Below are 20601 nucleotides of genomic sequence, written 5' to 3'. Positions count from 1 at the left end.
GATATCTGTGGTATGGTTTTGCAGGTCCCTGGTTCTCAGTGGAGGGGAAGAATGAGGAGAGGGGTGTGGCAGGCGTTTCATACCTGCGCAAGCTGTATGTCAATGTCAGTGGAGTCACTGTCACTCTGATGAAGAGCAGAAGGACTCTGGTGAGTAGAAATTCAAAGTTGACCAAAGGAGACATGGCTGTGTATATACATTTTTTGTTAGCCTAAAAGAATCTCCGGGCTGTCAGGAACTCTCTGAAGCCCTGAAGAGTCACAGGTGAGTAATCATTCGTTGCTGTAATTTGTCCTCTCCCAATACTCTCTCCTGCTCTCCTTCTACAGGTGAATGGTCTGCGTGTGTCCCTCCCGCACTCCCCTTCTCCGCTCATCTTTCTCTCCCTGGCTGGGCAGTATGTCACCATGCAGACCACTTTCGGTCTGACAGTACGCTGGGACGGGAACCACTACGCACACATCTCAGTCCCAAGGTGTGTAGAGGTGCAATCCACTTGACCATACTGTGGGAGGAGGCTGAAGAGTCAGCCTTGGGAGGGAAATCCTAAAAATGTCTGACTAATTAAAAGTCAGTAGATTTGAAGAATCCTCATCCATTTGTCATTCTCTGTCAGCTCCTACTTCGACCAGATGTGTGGTTTGTGTGGAGATTATGATGGAAACCCAAACAATGACTTCACCAAACCAGACGGTTCACTGGCCGGGAATTCAAACCAGTTTGGTAACAGCTGGCAAACTGAGGACGATGAGGATGACAGGTATGTTTCTTTACATATTTTCTCTACAATCTGTGTATATGAATGCTATCTTCTGTTTGTGTGGGTGCACAAATTTGACAATGCTACTTAATGCAAGTTGATAAGTTAACTATTTGTAAATAAGCAAATGAAAGAAAATAACTGTAATTCTCTTGGGTATTATTTGTAGGTGTTTGTCTGATGACAAACCTGAACCGCCCTGTGAGCCCAGTCTTGAGGCAGAGGTGTCCAAACCTGAGAATTGCGGCAAACTGAATGACACCCAAGGGCCTTTCAGGTGAGACCACCCAAGCACTTCAACTATAAGCTTAACTCTGCACGTTCCAATCTATATCCACAGCATACAAAAGCACTACTCTTCATGGGCTCCATGTGTACAAATGCAGCCAGCTCCCACATAAACACTTGTCATTACCTCTGTGAACATAGGTTTATTCTGTGTCTACTTCTGCAGGGACTGCATTGAGATGGTTGACCCACGGCCCTATTTCCAGAGCTGTGTGTATGACATGTGTCGATATGACGGGCTTGAGCAAACCCTATGTGATCAGCTGCAGTCCTACACAGATGCCTGTCTCAGCGCAGGAGCCCCTGTCCACCAATGGAGGGAGCCAGACTTCTGCCGTGAGTCTCAATACACTCAATATTCTATGTGTATTAGTATAGTTTAGAAAGGCACAGCTATTTCTGACTCTGTGCCTTTAACAGTGTCAGCACTGATCATGGTCTATTTCCTCCTGTGTGTGCAGCTCTGGCCTGCCCCCCCAACAGTCACTACTCCTTATGTGTGAGCTCATGTCCAGAGACATGCGTGGGTCACAGTGGGGGTGCACAGCCAGGGTGTGGAGAGAACTGTGTGGAGGGCTGCAAGTGTGACCCCAGCTTCATCCTCAGCAATGAGCGCTGTGTTCCTCTCAGAGACTGTGGCTGTGTTGATCCCCAAGGCTCTTACCACCCTGTGAGTCCCCTCTTGACATAGTATATCTTCATACATTAACATTAACTGAACACAAACGATGAGCCAAAACTGTACAATGGACAAATGTGAATCCAGGTGGCTTTTAATAAAGTACTTCTATGTTTTGCCTGTGTAAATGGGTCCCATAACTCCAATGTTATGACATTCAAATGAGTTATTTTTTTCATATATATTCTAGAAAGCACTAGTGAGAGTCCTTTCATGTGTGTGTTCAGGTGAATGAGAGCTGGTATCTGGAGGGTTGTACTGGGCGCTGTGTGTGCAGAGGGGAGGGAGTGATTGAGTGCCACAAGAACACCTGTGCACCCAATGAGGTCTGCCAACTGCAGGATGGAGAATACGGCTGCCATCCGTTGGGTATGACACAGTGACTTCACCCCATGCCTACAAAACACAGAAAAACATCACATGGTGTAAAACCAAATGTTATTGAAAGTGGAATGTTCAGATTGACTGCTGTTAAATTACTCTACCTCTCTCCCACTACTCCAGGAATCAATCAATGGCATACAATAAGTGGAGTACTTAAATTTACACACTTCACTGAAAGCTAAGAATTGAGTTTGCAATACTGGGAAAATTGTTATCAGTGCCCAAAAGCAGTTACAAGGTGATTCACTCCAAAAGATTAGGATTACAATGTTGTTCAGGAATAATGTTCACTTTTCTCCTATCACAGCAACTCCGAGCCCCACCACACCGCAGCCTCCAACCACTGTAGCCCCTGGTCAGTATAGTCCTTCACACAATAGTGTCCATTCAGACATGGGAACATACTGGCTTTCACTGAATTTCTTGTGAGTGTCTCATTACTCTCTGAGTCAAAGCATCTAATCATGTGAGATGCATTTCTACTCCCTGAACTGCAGTGAAATGTCCCCCCAATGCACACTATAAGGAATGTGGCCCAGCCTGCATCCCAAGCTGCCAGGATCCCTCTACCAACTGTACCGGCTCCTGTATCAGCGGCTGCTTCTGTGACCCAGGATATGTGTTCCGTGGTCGCCGCTGCGTTCCCCTTCACCAGTGTGGCTGTTTGGACGAGAGCAACAACTACTATGAGGTGTGCAATATGACCACTGCTGTGGTTCACTCAGCAGTATATGGTTAAATGACCAGCAGAATGAATTTCCTTCAAAGTCTGTTTACATCATGACAACCATTAAAGCCTGAAACAAGACTCTTTCAAAGCGGTAAATTGTCATGGTTAAAGGTCTTCATTCATGAGAATTTTGTCCTCTCTCCCAGCCAGGGGAAATTATCTTTGGCGATGGCTGCTCAGAGTTGTGTCGATGCATTGGGAACTACACGCTGGACTGTGTCAGCAATGCCTGTGAGCCCACAGAGGAGTGTCGTGAATTCAACGGTGTTACAGGCTGCTATCCTAAAGGTAGGAGAAGTGCATTAAATGTGTGTGAAAGTGAGAATTTGGATCCAGTCCTGTAAGTTGTCCTTGTAATTCTGCTCCATCCAGATATCCTTTGTTTTCGGCAGTCTATTTGATGTGCTTCAGCCAGTAGTTTGCCTTTTACTGCTCACACTGGACCCAATCTTGTTTTCCATGTAGGCACCTCCACCTGCATCGCCACAAATGACCCTCACTACACTACGTTTGACCATCGGCGATATAGCTTCATGGGCAACTGCAGCTACCTCATGGCAGACACCTGCAACAGCACCCTGGCCCCACCCTTTTCAGTCTATGCTGATAACGAGCATCGCTACAACCAGCTCTCTGTCACCTATGTCAAAGCAGTGCATGTGCACACACGCGGAGTGGTGGTGTCGGTGCTGAAGGGGGGAACTGTGCAGGTAAGAAGAAAGGGCGTGGAGCGGAAAAGAGCTTTCACTGTAAAGCTTTCAGACCTCTGTGCTTGATCCACAGTGAAGCAACAAACATATCTTCCGCCCTCTCTGTGACCTCCTCCTTCAGGTGAATGGGACTACAGTCAACCTGCCTGTGACCCCAGCTCAGGGCGTGTCTGTCTTCAAGTCGGGGAGACACTACACTGTGGCTGCAGATTTTGGTGTTACAGTACGATACGATGGAAACCACTTCATGGACATCAAAGTCACCAGCGAGTGAGTCTTCCACAGTGGTGTTAGTGAAATGTGACTGACGCAAAAGATGTAAAACTGTCAGCCGACAGAGTGAAAACCTTGAAGATGTGAACTCTGCCTATGAGTTTATATTTTACTTGTTTCCATTGAATTTTCTGAGTTCAAATTCTTCCTTGGAAAAAACATGTTTGTTGGTATATTTCATTCCAGTTACAAGAACAGCTTGTGTGGGCTATGTGGAGACTACAATGGAAACCCCAAGGATGATTTCCGCACACCATCTGGTCAGCTAGTCACAAATACCAATGAGTTTGGACACAGTTGGAACTCTGACACAAAGTGAGACGTTCTGTAATTCTCAGACATGATCAGAAATGCATTTTGATTCATGCACATGGTATGATGGTTCTTTAACTTTATTCTTTTAGCTGCAACAAGAAGCCCAATGAAACAATCCCAGAATGCAGTGATGATCAAGAGGATATGTATGAGAGTCCCGCCTACTGTGGCATGTTATTAGATCCCAAGGGACCCTTTGCCACCTGTCATCCCAGAGTCAGCCCCAATGTGAGTTACTGTCCCACGTTCACAATCACTCAATGTAGTTTTCTTTAACAATTGTTTTGTTGGGGAAGCACTATGCACAAGTGCCTTATGTAATGCTTAGTTAAGTGAAAGAGGCATGAGGCTGCAAGCAGCTCCAGTAACCTGACTGTTGTCCTGGTGCAGGGCTTCTTCCAGGACTGTCTCTTTGACATGTGTGCACTGGACGGGGCTCAAACATCGCTGTGCGAAGCACTGGAGTCCTACGTCAACGAGTGTCAGGACCGCAACGTGAGCGTTGGGTCATGGAGAAACGGCACATTCTGTCGTGAGTGTCTTCCTACTTCATCAAAATGAAGGAATCTGCTATTAATGAAGAGATTCTCATATTAAATTTTTTTTGTAAAATGTGCCTTTTTCTGATAATATTGAGTTGTGGAGCCATTGAGTGCAAAACGGAAATAACTCCTTGTATTTCAGTAACCTTTTGCAAGAGCTAAATCAGTGACATGTAATGTTTAAATATCATCACTTTGACCAACTGTTGTTTTTCCCCTTCCTCCTATCCTCACGGTATTCCAGCTCTTCCCTGCCCAGCTAATAGTCACTATGAGGCGTGTGCTCCACCTTGCCCCCCATCCTGCACCATTCCAGCCCAGGACAATGCAGTGGACCATGTGCAGAGGGGTGTGTGTGTGACACAGGATATGTTTACAGTTCTGGGAAATGTATTAAACAGGAGAGCTGTGGGTGCAACTTCAATGGACAGTACTACCAGGTGAACAATTGCCTTTCTCTGAAACCATGATTTGACAGTAAAATGTATGTGTGCATTTCAGAAAAATGTTCTCTGTTTTTAGTTTTTTTTAAAGTATGCTCGACCTACCTGCAGTGTCTGAACAATATGCCTTTCTATCTGCTCTCATTTTCTCTCAGGCAGGGGAAGAGTTCTACACTGAGGGCTGTGAGCTCAAGTGCACATGTGAGGGAGGGGTTGTGTCGTGCTGGCCTGGAGACTGTCCCCCTCAGCATGCCTGTAGACTGCAGAATGGAGTGGTGGGCTGCTACCCCTTAAGTGAGTATTCCCAGTTGCCACGCAATCTCATCAAATGATATGGATTGAGCTTACTTCATGTGTTAAAGGAATATTTGACAAGATAACATGATCTCTCTCTGCAGGTACAAAGGACTGTTACATCTCTGGAGACCCACATTACACCACCTTTGATGGGAAATACTATACCTTCATGGGTACCTGCACCTATACTCTGGCTAGGAGCTGTCAAAACCACACAGGTACTGCAACCTAAAAGACAAGAGAAATTCTAGAGAGTTGGTGACTGCTGTTTAGGTGCTGTGAATTGAAGCGTGACAAATTTCCTGACCTGCAGACTGCCCAAGGCAGGCATATACAGAGACAGACACATACAGAGAAGTATATCTCTTCTCTTAGAGAAGCTACACCGCTGCAAGTACATAGTGTTTGATATCTGTGGTATGGTTTTGCAGGTCCCTGGTTCTCAGTGGAGGGGAAGAATGAGGAGAGGGGTGTGGCAGGCGTTTCATACCTGCGCAAGCTGTATGTCAATGTCAGTGGAGTCACTGTCACTCTGATGAAGAGCAGAAGGACTCTGGTGAGTAGAAATTCAAAGTTGACCAAAGGAGACATGGCTGTGTATATACATTTTTTGTTAGCCTAAAAGAATCTCCGGGCTGTCAGGAACTCTCTGAAGCCCTGAAGAGTCACAGGTGAGTAATCATTCGTTGCTGTAATTTGTCCTCTCCCAATACTCTCTCCTGCTCTCCTTCTACAGGTGAATGGTCTGCGTGTGTCCCTCCCGCACTCCCCTTCTCCGCTCATCTTTCTCTCCCTGGCTGGGCAGTATGTCACCATGCAGACCACTTTCGGTCTGACAGTACGCTGGGACGGGAACCACTACGCACACATCTCAGTCCCAAGGTGTGTAGAGGTGCAATCCACTTGACCATACTGTGGGAGGAGGCTGAAGAGTCAGCCTTGGGAGGGAAATCCTAAAAATGTCTGACTAATTAAAAGTCAGTAGATTTGAAGAATCCTCATCCATTTGTCATTCTCTGTCAGCTCCTACTTCGACCAGATGTGTGGTTTGTGTGGAGATTATGATGGAAACCCAAACAATGACTTCACCAAACCAGACGGTTCACTGGCCGGGAATTCAAACCAGTTTGGTAACAGCTGGCAAACTGAGGACGATGAGGATGACAGGTATGTTTCTTTACATATTTTCTCTACAATCTGTGTATATGAATGCTATCTTCTGTTTGTGTGGGTGCACAAATTTGACAATGCTACTTAATGCAAGTTGATAAGTTAACTATTTGTAAATAAGCAAATGAAAGAAAATAACTGTAATTCTCTTGGGTATTATTTGTAGGTGTTTGTCTGATGACAAACCTGAACCGCCCTGTGAGCCCAGTCTTGAGGCAGAGGTGTCCAAACCTGAGAATTGCGGCAAACTGAATGACACCCAAGGGCCTTTCAGGTGAGACCACCCAAGCACTTCAACTATAAGCTTAACTCTGCACGTTCCAATCTATATCCACAGCATACAAAAGCACTACTCTTCATGGGCTCCATGTGTACAAATGCAGCCAGCTCCCACATAAACACTTGTCATTACCTCTGTGAACATAGGTTTATTCTGTGTCTACTTCTGCAGGGACTGCATTGAGATGGTTGACCCACGGCCCTATTTCCAGAGCTGTGTGTATGACATGTGTCGATATGACGGGCTTGAGCAAACCCTATGTGATCAGCTGCAGTCCTACACAGATGCCTGTCTCAGCGCAGGAGCCCCTGTCCACCAATGGAGGGAGCCAGACTTCTGCCGTGAGTCTCAATACACTCAATATTCTATGTGTATTAGTATAGTTTAGAAAGGCACAGCTATTTCTGACTCTGTGCCTTTAACAGTGTCAGCACTGATCATGGTCTATTTCCTCCTGTGTGTGCAGCTCTGGCCTGCCCCCCCAACAGTCACTACTCCTTATGTGTGAGCTCATGTCCAGAGACATGCGTGGGTCACAGTGGGGGTGCACAGCCAGGGTGTGGAGAGAACTGTGTGGAGGGCTGCAAGTGTGACCCCAGCTTCATCCTCAGCAATGAGCGCTGTGTTCCTCTCAGAGACTGTGGCTGTGTTGATCCCCAAGGCTCTTACCACCCTGTGAGTCCCCTCTTGACATAGTATATCTTCATACATTAACATTAACTGAACACAAACGATGAGCCAAAACTGTACAATGGACAAATGTGAATCCAGGTGGCTTTTAATAAAGTACTTCTATGTTTTGCCTGTGTAAATGGCTCCCAGAACTGCTATCTTATCCTATTCAAGTGAGTTATTTACAATATATTGTATGGTATGCACTAGTGAGAGTCCTTTCTTGTGTGTGTTTAGGTGAATGAGAGCTGGTATCTGGAGGGTTGTACTGGGCGCTGTGTGTGCAGAGGGGAGGGAGTGATTGAGTGCCGCAAGAACACCTGTGCTCCCAATGAGGTCTGCCAACTGCAGGATGGAGAATACGGCTGCCATCCACTGGGTACGACACATTTGGCATTGTGCAACCACATTCAGTGTCAGTTTTTTCTATTCATTTGAAGTGTTTCAACATTTTTGACGTGGACCATTCTGCTTCACTGTAGTACTCAATAGACTAAATTCTGTGCCATTTTACGCACATCTGAGATCACTACTTTTGTCCACACATTCTCACCAATGTTTCTTTTCCTTCCTCAGGTCATGGAACATGTTCAGCTTCTGGTGACCCTCACTACCTCTCTTTTGACAAGAAAGTTCATCACTTCCAAGGCTCTTGCTCTTATACTCTTACCAAGCCGTGTAATGTCTCTTCTGGGTTGCCATACTTCTCTGTCGTCACCCAGAATGAGCATCGTCGCAATAACAAGGATGTCTCCTATGTCCGTGCTGTTATTGTCAATGTTCAAGGTTCTGAAGTCATACTGAGCAGTGCGCGGAGAGTTCAGGTGAGGATAACTAAGAATACTTTCCAGTTCCTGCTCAACTAATATGTAGCATTTGTCTCTTTGTAACAGAACTTTTTTACCAGCTTTATGGGGGTCTGTGTTTAGACAGTCTAAGTAGACAGACTCAGGTTTCGTGTCACCTCTCCATCTCCATGTCTAGGTGAACAGTGTAAGGGTCCACCTCCCTGTGTCTCTCCCCAATGGTGTGAGCATCTATTTGAGTGGGACATTTGCAGTTCTGGATGCAGATTTTGGCCTGCTAGTACGATATGATGGGAACCACCATGTGGATGTCAGCCTGCCCTCCTCCTATAGTGGACTGTTGTGTGGACTCTGTGGTGAGGCGCTCTTTAACCCCTGTTGAATCTAGATTCAAGTACAACACAATCATGTTGTAACTGTTCTGCCCACTTCACAGAGAAAATGTGTAAATGACAATCCTTCTGCTCCAACAGGAAACTATAATGGTAAACCCAGTGATGATAACCTGAAACCAGATGGCAAACCGGCAGCCAACACCAATCAGTTGGGAGAAAGTTGGCAAGTCGCAGACAACCGCACCAAGTGAGTTTTGCCAAAGCAACTTCACAGCTTGTTGAGGGCTTAGAGTTCATGGAGGGTACTGGCCTCCACATAAAGCAATATGTTGTACATTTATCAGTTCATTGTTTCTGCTGCCTTTCATAAAGAAGATGGTTGCATTATGGCATTTTACTGTGCTTGATTATTACATGGCTCCATTGTGTACACTCCTGGAAAAATGTACCCCTACAACAAAATCTCACTGCACTTCACTCACTCATGCTGTTGCTACACCTGCCAGAAAAGACATGTCAATGAAACCTGCCAGCTGCCAGCTCTGAAAATATCATACAACTCAACTTGTGCAACAACAGAAAAGCAAATGTTTATTTTCAAATTCTTACCAATAGTATCAATAGAAATTGTATTATACAGAGCATATCAACGCCTGCATTCATATTACTGCTGTTTACCGCCAGCGTTTTTGGCTACTTTCTGGATGGACAAATGACAACGCTGAATCTGTATTTCTGCTTGAAAGCCCTTCTCTGACTCTCCCTCTCGTTTCTTATCAGCTGTTCTCATGGTGGGGGAGTAGATGAGTGTGACGAGAAGGTGGAGAATGAGGCTCAGAAACCAATCAGCTGTGGCATGATCACTGACCCCAGCGGTAAGAGAACCAAAGTACATTATGTCCAGCACATGCCTATGCCCTGTTCCTTTTAGCCATGCGTCAGTCAGGATTCTGGGTAATTTTTTATTTGAAGGCTCCTAAATTATTCATAAGCACTATATAGCACATTCACAAACACTACGTAAGTATTCATAAGCGCTTATGTCAATAACCAACATAAGGATTTTGTGTCAGTTCACTTCGTATGTCATGGTAATACCAATTGGTGAATGAATGTTGACATAACGCAAATGCTTATTTGCGGTTATTAACTTAAATGTGTTTGAATGCTCATGTAGTGCTTATGAATGTGCTATGTAGTGTTTATGAAAGAGTGATATAGCTCTTACAGTATGTAGGAGCCTTCAAATAAAGTGTTTCCAGACCACAGCTGTTCTAATTATCCACATTGTGCATTTTATTTTGCAAGACCATCTCTGTTACACAGTAAAATGTATAGTGTTTAATCAACTTTAACAGAGTTTATGAGTCCACGCTGGCCATATCTGTAAGAGTTGATTTAACACTGAACATATTACTGCACGCACAAATACCCATGTTTCTTTTCCACTGAAAGTTCCTCTCCATAATTTAATGAACAGATGGTCTTTCACTTCATTAGGTATCTTCAAGCCCTGCCACACGGTGGTGCCCCCAGATATTTCTTTTGAGAACTGCGTGTATGACCAGTGCGGAACTGGGGGAGACACTGTGGCTTTGTGCCAGGCCCTCCAAAGCTATGCTGATCTGTGTGCCCTGAACGGAGTTCCCATATCCTGGAGAAACAACACCTTCTGCCGTAAATATATCCACTTAATCTCATTGCCTCTCTACTGGATATACTGTGTGTGGACACTCTAACAGGTTTACACCTTCATACAGTGCTCTTTTGTTCTTGTACTAAAGCAGACATAATTGCTTGTCCCCTACTCACACACTTCTCCCTGTAATACCCCTAGCTCTCAAGTGCCCAGTCGGCAGTCACTACTCCCACTGTGGTACAGCCTGCCCCACCAGTTGCCAGAACCCTGGCTCTGTCAGCAGCTGTGACAGGCCCTGCGTGGAGGGGTGTGTGTGTGACTCTGGCCTGGTGCTCAGTGGGGACAAGTGTGTTCCCTTCAGCCAGTGCGGCTGCACAGACAAAGACCACAATTACCAGCCGGTAGGTTCAGCATTGTAGTAGTAAAACAGAGAATAATACACAATGAAGGTTGATGATGAGACACAATCACGATGACGTGTGTCTCCAAAATGCCTACTGCCACTTTTTGAATTTTTCTGTTGTCTTTACCTGTATGGGCGCAAGAGTGCCTCCATTCAATTGTACTATATATACCACACCCGAATTTGAAGTATGATTTTTTTTTTTTCATGTCTGCCTGTGATATCCATATATCTACCTACACATGGAGCTGCTTGTCTGAGCATGTAATTTGTTCCTATTATTGCTGTCCAGGTGGGCAATAGCTGGTTTCCTGCGGCTGACTGCTCAGAGCGCTGTGTGTGCTCCTCCTCCAACAACATCACGTGTGAGCCCTGGCAGTGCAGCCCTGCCCAGGAATGTGGGGTTCAGGAGGGCCAGCTGGCCTGCCACTCCACAGGTGAGGTCTCCTCATTCACGCATTCACATTACATTACATTACATTATTGGCATTTGGCAGACGCTCTTATCCAGAGCGACGTACAGTTGATTAGACTAAGCAGAAGACAATCCTCCCCTGGAGCAATGCAGGGTTAAGGGCCTTGCTCAAGGGCCCAACAGCTGTGCAGATCTTATTGTGGCTACACCGGGATTAGAACCACCGACCTTGTGTGTCCCAGTCATTTACCTTAACCACTACGCTACAGGCCGCCCACCCATGAGACATAGACACACTAGTCACTAATTGATTGCCATTCGGAGAGCCTGTGATGTTGTAGCACAAGTCCTTCATTCAAACACAACACCCTTCTCTACAAGGCCTTCCCTGTTGTGCTGTGGATGAGCATGCATATAGGTAAATGGCTCTGAAAATGCTTTCTCTTAGGTGTGGGAGTGTGCCATGTGGCTGGTGACCCGCACTACTACACCTTTGATGGAAAGATGCACACCTTCATGGGCACCTGCTCGTACACCCTGGTGGAGGTGTGCAACAGCAGCAGGGTCACCCCTTTCACTGTCGTGGCCAAGAACGAGGAGCGGGGCCAGCCGGAGGCGTCCTACGTGCGCTCGGTCACCGTCACTCTGCCCACCGCCAACGTCACACTCAGCAAGGGCCGCAGAGTGCTGGTGAGACCCCAGCCGCGGAGGGAGGGAGGAGACAGGAACAGAAAGATGGGTGAAAGAAGAGAGAGAGAGCAGGATGTGTAAAATGGAGCAGGAAAAGGAGAGAGTCACACAGGAGAGAGAGGGGTTGGGGAAGGATGGGGAGAGCATAACGGGTAAAAGAGAGGAAGCAAGGCCACAAAGATGGAGAGACAATAAAGAGTTACGACTGAAATAATTCAGTCGTAATTGGGATGGTTGTAACTTCACCTGTTAAAACCCATTAAATGTATTTTTCACCCTTCCTTTGCCCAGCTGAATGGCCGCAGGATACGCACTCCAATGACCATCACTGGAGCCGGGGCCCGGGTGGCTACCAGCGGGGTGTACACTGTGCTGGACACAGATTTTGGGCTGATTGTCAAATTTGATGGAGTGCATCAACTGGAGATTACAATACCAGGAGACTATTTTGACAAGGTAATGCACGCCTCCTAAAACTGACCAGGTGCAGCTGCTCAAAGAGTGCAGTCTGCCATCTGCAGTGTATCTGCACAGTGGGGTCCAAGTGCCGCTTTCTGCTGCTGGTCAGTTCTTTGTCACTGTACATCTTTTCCGTGCTCTAACTATCCTCTGTTCTCAGGTGTGTGGCATGTGTGGGAATTACAACAGCAATCCCACAGACGATGACCTAATGCCCAATGGACTTCCAGCTAAAGATGTCATTGAACTGGGTAACAGATGGAAAGCGGAGGGAGACAGTGATCCTGGGTAAGTGTCTTAAATTTACTCAGTATATGAGTTGAGTACAGCAGAAAGAAAAGGCATATTAATCATTTCTGTTGTAAAACTACACAGGAAACAGAATGCAATATACCAATGTAGAATATAGAAATGACACACCCTTCATGTACCTTTCGTACCCTCTTCTCTGCATCTCTCCGCCTCCTGGTGTCACACATCCCGATCGCCTCTCTCCCTCCGTCCCATAGCTGCCAGCCGGACGACCGGGAGGACCTTCACCCCAACTGCACAGCGGAGGAGGAGCTCCAGTACAAGGATCAGTGCGCTGAGCTGATCCAGTCCGCCGCCTTTCAGCTCTGCCACGGTCCCCTGGCTCCCGGGCCATTCCTGGACAACTGCGTGTACGACATGTGCGAGTACAACGGCATGCAGGGGATGCTGTGCGACAACGTGGAGGCGTACGCGCAGGCCTGCCAGAGCCTCGGAACCACAGTCAGCTGGAGGAACGCCACGTTCTGTCGTGAGTGTGCGGGACCGGGAACGCACCCGCTATAAAAGACACCGTGGGAAAGAGCAGGGAAAGGCCATTATTTTCCCTCATTGCTGCTTTTTTCCTCTCCTCCCTCAGCTCTGCCCTGCCCTCCCAACAGCCACTACTCAGACTGCACGGCCCCCTGTCCTGCCAGCTGCGCGGACCTCTTTCCCAGTAGCTGCCCTCAGCCGCCCAACGCGTGCGTGGAGGGATGCCAGTGCAACGCCGGGTTCGTGCTGAGCGACGGTCGGTGTGTGCCGCTGGCCGACTGCGGCTGCGTGGATCCCATTGGGGAGTACCACAATGTGAGTCCCGGCTACAACACCAACGCAAGGCACTGAATAAAGTCTTCAGCTCTATTCAGCACTCAAGTCTAATTTGATTCGCTTTTAAATTAATTGAAGGGATTAACAAAGTGAAGTAAACGAGAACTAAGCACTAGGTGCAGTTTAGTGTTAGGAAAAGGCAAGCAGTGCTGGGTTGAATGGCCTGTTATGTTATGTTATGTTATGTTATGTTATGTTATGTTATGTTATGTTATGTTATGTTATGTTATGTTATGTTATGTTATGTTATGTTATGTTAAATACTAAGGTTTTTCTTCATTGTTGCAAATTGGTATTAACATGGCTTTCACACAAACATAATCCATAATTAAGACTTTAGTCGAAATCCAACCGCTGAATACATTTGTGACTCAGTTCTAAAGGGTGTGGCAAATCGGGAATTAGTATGGCTACAATGGTATTTGTCCAAACCGTGCAGATGTGAACGATGGCTGTGTGTTTCAGGTGGGTGACTCTTGGCTGAACGACCACTGCAACAGGCAGTGCAGCTGCACCCTGGGTGGGATTCTGCATTGCGTGCCGTTTGAGTGCAGAGACAACTCCATCTGCTTCCTGGACAAAGAGGGACTTCGCTACTGCATGCCTGAGAGTAAGTTCCCTGGCCCAAAATCACAAAAGTAAGGGTTCCCATCTGTTAGTCATGGGATAGTTATAAAAATGAAGTGTGACATTCCAGCCCACTAACCAATGAAAAATGTAATAGCTTGCAACATCGTAGCTGCTATTGTGGAAAAGCTCAAATAAAATAATACAAACAAATCTTACAAAGTACAGTTTTGACCCCTCTGAGAAAGGCCTAAAGGGGATTGTTGGTTGCCAGGCAGCAGAGCACCGATCAGACTCAGCCTTCTCTTAAAGTGAGGGCTGTATGTAGTGTTTGGCACAGCTGCATGCCTCAGAGCTTGATGTCTGGTCTCTGAGCTCCCTCTGGAATATTGTTCTTGCTCTTGCACAGTTTGAAAAAATCAATGGAATGCGCAGAAAAATATTAAGAAATGTGCAGGCGTTGTTTCACATAGAAAAGTGTTCCAGCGAGCTTTCCTGTTTCTGTGAACCCCTACCTAATACGGGGTTCTCCTGTGCTAATAGTTACAACTGGATCAATCAAGGATTGACACTAGCCTTTTGTACTAGAAACTTTTTTAGTACTAGTTTTAGTACCAACATTTGCCCGTAACTCTTTGTGATACTTTTTAACCTTGATTACACGGTCAAGCTTTATTTAAGCACACAAGAGCACACAAGAGTGTGCTTAAATGAAGAAGAAATGTGTCTGTCTGAAAAGCTAAGCTAAGAACTTCCCCTTGTTCTTGTTAACTTAATGGTTAATTGATGATTTTCAGTGTATCCATGTAAAGTGTTTATTGTATGACATGTTATGTTAATGTTTTTCTTCTGAATGTTTTTCGAACCTTTTTGTCCTGCTGCTGATGGACCTGCATGTTATTATTTTCTAGGGAGGGGTATGGGATGCATATGTGGTTCTGTCTCACACAGCTCCCTCTTTTTAAACCTCCAGGGTTTGAGAAGTGTAGTATTTCAGGAGACCCTCATTACCGCACCTTTGACGGGTTCGTTCACCACTACCAAGGCCCCCACACTTATGTCCTCACCCAGAGCATTAACATATCCAGCTCACTGGTGCCCCTGACTGTTCAGGGCAAGAACGCACGGAGGGGTGGTAACCGGCGTGTCTCCTTCCTGCATGAGGTTTATGTTGACGTGTACGAGGTCAATGTTCGCTTCTTGCAGAGGAAGATCATCTTGGTGAGTAAAGGACACGGTTTATGTTCATCCAAGTAAATGTCATGAATACAAGATCACCATGCCCCAAACCCTAACTAGTAAAACAAATTAAAATAGCTATTCTATTATATTTCCTTTATAATTGTTGAGAAATCCCTGAGAATAGAATAGAAGCAAGGATAATTACACCCTGGTCTAGACAATGACGTGTACATGTTCCTGACCAATGCCATGACCGGCGTGTGAGGGTAAAAACACTGCGGTGGTTTTGTCTTGTGCAGGTGAACGGGGAGAGAGTACAGCCTCCCCTGCAGCCCAAGGAGGGACTCAAAGTCACCATGAACTCCCAGAACATGCAGCTGTCCACTGACTTTGGCCTCACAGTCCGCTTTGATGGCAGAAGCCACGGCGGTGAGTGAAACCAAAAAGCTATTAAGTGCCACAGAGGCATAGCAAACTAATACATGGTTGTAGTGAGACATTAGGAGAACAATAATATTTGGTTCATTAAATAACTTATTGCTCAGAAAGAACCCATAATATTGAAATACTTAATGTGTTTAGAATTGATCAAGTGATGCTAAAAAGTCACATATTTCACCACCAGGTTATCAATATGTTACATAAGTAATGATTCCAGCTAAATATACTGAAATTCTGTTATTAGTAGTGTTTACAACCAGAGGTACACACTTCATGAATTGTCTTTTCCATATCTCAGAGGTGATTTTGCCTAGCACCTATGAGTCAGCAGTCAGAGGACTGTGTGGGAACTACGATGGCCGACGCAACAACGAGTACATGAAGCCCGACGGCACACTCACACGCAATTTAAACGAGTTTGGGGACAGCTGGATAGTGAGTGACCGGGAGGAGCCTGCTACACGCACTGCCACCTTGCCTGCAGTGGTACACCTGTATAGGTAAACAGACCCCAAGGCACCGTGTTACAATGTTTCAATATGTGTCAACAAAAGCAACATACATATGACATACACAATACATATGACAACATCCACATACATTTACATGTTATTGTAATTCCCCTGTCCTCCCTTTACCCCTTGTTCTCCCAACTGTCCTAGGCGTGAGGTGGAGCAAGAGCCAGACAATGGGTTTGAAACCGACGGGTGCACAGAAACGCAGCTAACCGAGCTAAACAGCACATGGCAGTGTGGAGCGCTTTCTGATCTTACAGGACCTTTCGCAGTCTGCCACTCTAGCCTCCATCCCAAGGTGTTCCAGGAGTAAGTGCAGGAAGCCATTACAGCTTGGATTTTATATACAGTGTACACTCAGTGAGCCAATTTATTAGGTATACCTGTACACTAGCTTGTTAATGCAAATTTAATCAGCCAATCATGTGGCAGCAACTAAATGTATAAAAGCATGCAGACATGGTCAGCTTCAGCTGCTGTTCAGACCAAATGTCAGAATGTGGAAGAAATGTGATGGAATTAAATTTGACCATGGAATGATTGTTGGTGCCAGACAGGGTGGTTTGAGTATCTCAGAAACTGCTGATCTCCTGGGATTTTCATGCATGACAGTCCCTAGAGTTTGCAGAGAATGGTGCGAAAAACAAAAAAAACATCCAGTGAGCAGCAGTTCTGTGGGCAGAAACGCATTGTTAATGAAAGAGGTCCGAGGAGAAGGGCAAGGCTCGTCGAAGATGACAGTAACAGAAATAACCACACATTACAACAGTGGTATGCAGAAGAGCATCTCTGAACACACAATGCATCAAACATCTTTAAGTGGATATTCTACAGCAGCAGAAGTACATACACTGAGTGTATGTTAGACAAATTTTCTCTGCATACTTAATTTAATGAGCATTTATTTTTTGCTTTCAGTGACTGTGTGTTCGACCTCTGCGCAGTGCAAAGCAGCCCTCAGCTGCGTTGTGACAGCTATGAGGTATACGCTCAGGCCTGTCAAGAGCAGGGCGTCACCCTTGGGGACTGGAGACTGCAGCTGGAGTGCGGTGAGACACAACTTCAACTTAATCTTCACTTGTGTTATGTGGCTCCCACAGATGAAACACTGTACAAAACTACACAGAGCTAAACCATGCTCTAAATCACAGGGGTCCGTTTCAGTGATTTCAGTCCTGGAGGGCTGCAGAGTCTGCTGGTTCTTGCTGCATTTCAGCACTAGTAATTCTTAAAAAAAGAAGACTCTTTACTTAAGAGTCCACACTCCTCTTTCCCAAGACCTTAATTCACTGCTGAGTGAAAGGAAAACACACAAACCTGCAGACACAGCAGCCCTCAGGACTGGAGTTTGAGTCCTCTGCTCTACCTTGTCCATTGGACAATGACATCATATACATAGCAGATAAAGAAAAGAGCAAAAACTGTGGAATTATTTTGCAATTGTATCACTTTTATCCACTCAAGAGAACATTTTTTTTTCAAAACCCATTACTGAAATAGTTTTTTTTCAGCTGCTCTGTCTATGTGTTCCCAGGCCTGACATGTCCAGCGAACAGTACCTACAAACTCTCCACCACCCTGTGCCCGGCCTCATGTGCTGACCTGGCTGCGCCATCTGCGTGCGCTGAGTCATTCTCCATGGAGGGCTGTCAGTGTGACCCAGGTTACGTTATGAGCGGCACCGACTGTGTGCCTTACACCCAGTGTGGCTGCACTTTCCAGGAAAGATATTACTTGGTTAGTTCTGCTAATATTAATCTCAAAATTAGAACTACTGTAATTCCTTATGACTTAGAGGTAATCACATTTGTTGGTCTTCTTTCTCTCCCTCACGTAGCTGAATGAGAAGTTTGTGTCAGAGGACTGCTCTCAGAGCTGTGAATGCACACCAACAGGGGCTGTATGTCAATCAAAAAGCTGTCCTGAAACCCATGTCTGCACTATCTACAACATGACACGGGACTGCTTCCTAAGTGAGTCTGCATTTGTGTGGATAGGAGTGCATACCAGTAGCTGCCAGAACTTGAGAGTAGAATAAAATGGTTACAGAACACAGGCAAAGGATGGGTCAATACAGTCCCAAAAACAATCTAGTCAGGGAATATAAAAAGTGAGTCCAGAAAAGAAGTGAGTCAAGGTGTGAAAAATTAGAATGTGGTACATTCTGGTGTATTTATCAGAGCCTATGTAGTCTGCACTGTTTATTCCTTACCCTAAAGATGTATTACTGTAAGAATATATAAGTATGATGCCTATCTTTAACACAGCAGGGAAAGACGTTAACTGTAGAGCAAAGGCAATTTTGCCATAACATAATGATGTTGGTGCCATAAGAACTTTGTGGCCATACCACTTTGAATTATTGCTAATTGTCCACCATCTCTTGATCATTAAACATTTTTTTTTAAATCCCATGCTGTCTACACATTGCCATTGTCAATGTACCTTTTTTGTATCTGTGAACAGAGAGTGCATGTTTGAGCAGCCCCTGTCTTAACGGAGGGACATGCCTGCATACATCAAAGGATCTAGGCTTTACCTGTCTGTGTGCTGAAGGGTTCCAGGGTCCGTACTGTGAGGAAATCACCTGTCCCAGCTGTCTAGGTATGCACCGATCCATCACACCAAACCATTACCGGTCAAAGCAGTAATATACTGTCCTCAGCCACCTCCGTTATCCAACCGGCAGACCTGTTTTTGACAGCTGCAACTTTAACCTGTCGTTTTTATTTGAAAGGCTTCCTGATATGCTGTCTTATGTTACTTGCTGTATGTGATTCTATTTTATGCCTTACTGAATACAATAGACAATACATGGACTTCTATATTCTCGGTACCAGGTGAGCCCGATAAAAATAGTAAAGAAAAAAATGGCGCGTGCAGACGTCGTATTTGCAATGTGTACTACCACCATCGCCTACTGCCCTGCTTGCTGTACACTATATATTCTTATTTTATATTCAAGATCAACAAAATGTCTTATATTATATTATTATCCATTATATTTAAGAATGGTCTTCTTAATGCATGGTTTTATCCGTTTCTGTAGATGAGACTACAATTATTCTCATTGGAGTTCTGGTCCCCCTTGGAGTCATTATCCTCATCGTGATATGCATTTGTGTATATAAACAAACAGCAAGGTAAAGTTCCCTATTCATAAAAACTAAAGTAAGCATTTCTATGTCATATTGCCATCCTCAAAGATGCTTAATTGTGGGTAGTTCGGCTTTAAATTATTAATAGTATTAACCACAGTATTGGCAACTGCAGCACATCGCAGTCACCTCCACATTAAAGTGTCCATCCACAATTGTTCAATTTTAGATCTGTGTTCACTGGATGGTCACAATTTGTCTTCACACTAGTCTTGCCAGAGTTCACTCCAAAAGCTACCAGGAGCACATCTTATTGTCCTCCGACACAGTAACATTGAGCAACATATCAAACCTCATTTAAAGATGCTTTTTGGATATTAGATACTTGGTTTTTCGCATTCATTCCTGTGAGTAAGTCACCGTATTTTAATATGTGGTGGGAATTTCACCCGACAAGTGAAAAACAGCATATATAAGGAACTGCAAACACATTGAATTTATATTGCTACAAAATGCCATCATGAGAAGGCATCAAATATTATTTTTGTTCATGAAAAAATGACGGATTGACACTTTAACTGAATCAGTACAGCTCCCAACACAAAAAAAGCCATCACTAATGCTGAGTGAGTATGTACAGTATAAGCATGGATAATACATTCCTCACTGTTTGCAGAAAGAAGAGATTACAATTTAAAGACAAACTTCAGATGTCCAAAACAAAAGGTATGAAACTTTTTCAATGTTCAACATTATAATCAATACTATGTTAAGTAAAAAGGTTATTCATCAACAATTTTACCATTTCAAGTTCCAGTATTCAACAAAATGTAGGCTATTGTATATGAATGTTTGTGATAATATTTGATGACAATCTAACATTTATAATATTTTTAAGGTACCAATTATGAAAACATGGATTCTACAGATGAGAGTGCAAAAATAACTCAGTTTTGACCGGATTTGAAACTGCTTCATCCAGAGAAATACATGGAGAGCAATTCATTATATAGTTATTGTTAATTGAGCATTACTAGCATAGTTCTATTCTGATTAAAATGCATATCATCTCTTCTTATTTGGTTTGAACTGTATGTGTGTTAATTGCAATCATTTTACTTTTTTATTAACTTATTTTTAAAAGCCTGTAATTATGAATGTATTGCAATATGGCCTAAAAAAAGAATTACATTTCTGTAACTGCTTCCAATAAACACATTAGTTTCAGTGGTGAATTCCCAGAGTCATCAATTAACACAGGCACACTGGCGATTTCCTTACTTACAACTAGCCTGTTACCAAGAAGTTAGCAATCATTCAACATTTCATTGCAAGCTAAAAGAATGGCATTAATTAGAGCAATGAGGTAATTCTACTACTTAATGCTTA

The 20601-nt window shown here is 44.6% G+C and overlaps 1 protein-coding gene across 1 annotated transcript in view; it reads left to right on the top strand.

Annotated features, from left to right (window-relative positions):
• Positions 1-20383, top strand: part of zanl (zonadhesin, like) — a 45483-nt gene extending 25100 nt beyond the window's left edge. Inside the window, exons 59-107 of the mRNA XM_061233896.1 lie at positions 25-149; positions 330-475; positions 617-760; positions 930-1037; positions 1215-1384; positions 1510-1718; positions 1955-2096; positions 2419-2466; positions 2609-2802; positions 2988-3129; positions 3307-3551; positions 3673-3821; positions 4011-4139; positions 4229-4367; positions 4530-4645; positions 4998-5121; positions 5280-5418; positions 5523-5639; positions 5853-5977; positions 6158-6303; positions 6445-6588; positions 6758-6865; positions 7043-7212; positions 7338-7546; positions 7781-7922; positions 8120-8367; positions 8528-8705; positions 8823-8931; positions 9465-9559; positions 10185-10361; positions 10522-10724; positions 11019-11163; positions 11590-11831; positions 12123-12287; positions 12451-12578; positions 12800-13071; positions 13180-13388; positions 13875-14019; positions 14950-15197; positions 15458-15587; positions 15898-16099; positions 16262-16423; positions 17033-17163; positions 17649-17851; positions 17952-18087; positions 18581-18718; positions 19164-19257; positions 19889-19938; positions 20111-20383. Of these exons, the coding sequence (XP_061089880.1) occupies positions 25-149; positions 330-475; positions 617-760; positions 930-1037; positions 1215-1384; positions 1510-1718; positions 1955-2096; positions 2419-2466; positions 2609-2802; positions 2988-3129; positions 3307-3551; positions 3673-3821; positions 4011-4139; positions 4229-4367; positions 4530-4645; positions 4998-5121; positions 5280-5418; positions 5523-5639; positions 5853-5977; positions 6158-6303; positions 6445-6588; positions 6758-6865; positions 7043-7212; positions 7338-7546; positions 7781-7922; positions 8120-8367; positions 8528-8705; positions 8823-8931; positions 9465-9559; positions 10185-10361; positions 10522-10724; positions 11019-11163; positions 11590-11831; positions 12123-12287; positions 12451-12578; positions 12800-13071; positions 13180-13388; positions 13875-14019; positions 14950-15197; positions 15458-15587; positions 15898-16099; positions 16262-16423; positions 17033-17163; positions 17649-17851; positions 17952-18087; positions 18581-18718; positions 19164-19257; positions 19889-19938; positions 20111-20169 (7499 nt within the window). The 3' untranslated portion in view covers positions 20170-20383. The remainder of the gene's footprint in view (positions 1-24; positions 150-329; positions 476-616; positions 761-929; positions 1038-1214; positions 1385-1509; positions 1719-1954; positions 2097-2418; positions 2467-2608; positions 2803-2987; positions 3130-3306; positions 3552-3672; positions 3822-4010; positions 4140-4228; positions 4368-4529; positions 4646-4997; positions 5122-5279; positions 5419-5522; positions 5640-5852; positions 5978-6157; positions 6304-6444; positions 6589-6757; positions 6866-7042; positions 7213-7337; positions 7547-7780; positions 7923-8119; positions 8368-8527; positions 8706-8822; positions 8932-9464; positions 9560-10184; positions 10362-10521; positions 10725-11018; positions 11164-11589; positions 11832-12122; positions 12288-12450; positions 12579-12799; positions 13072-13179; positions 13389-13874; positions 14020-14949; positions 15198-15457; positions 15588-15897; positions 16100-16261; positions 16424-17032; positions 17164-17648; positions 17852-17951; positions 18088-18580; positions 18719-19163; positions 19258-19888; positions 19939-20110) is intronic.
• Positions 20384-20601: the final 218 nt, after the last annotated feature.

The sequence above is a fragment of the Conger conger genome, chromosome 3 (assembly GCF_963514075.1).
Source record: "Conger conger chromosome 3, fConCon1.1, whole genome shotgun sequence".
Classification (NCBI taxonomy): domain Eukaryota; kingdom Metazoa; phylum Chordata; class Actinopteri; order Anguilliformes; family Congridae; genus Conger; species Conger conger.
The sequence above is the reverse complement of the archived record's forward strand: the minus strand, read 5'-3'. Positions and strand labels throughout refer to the sequence as shown.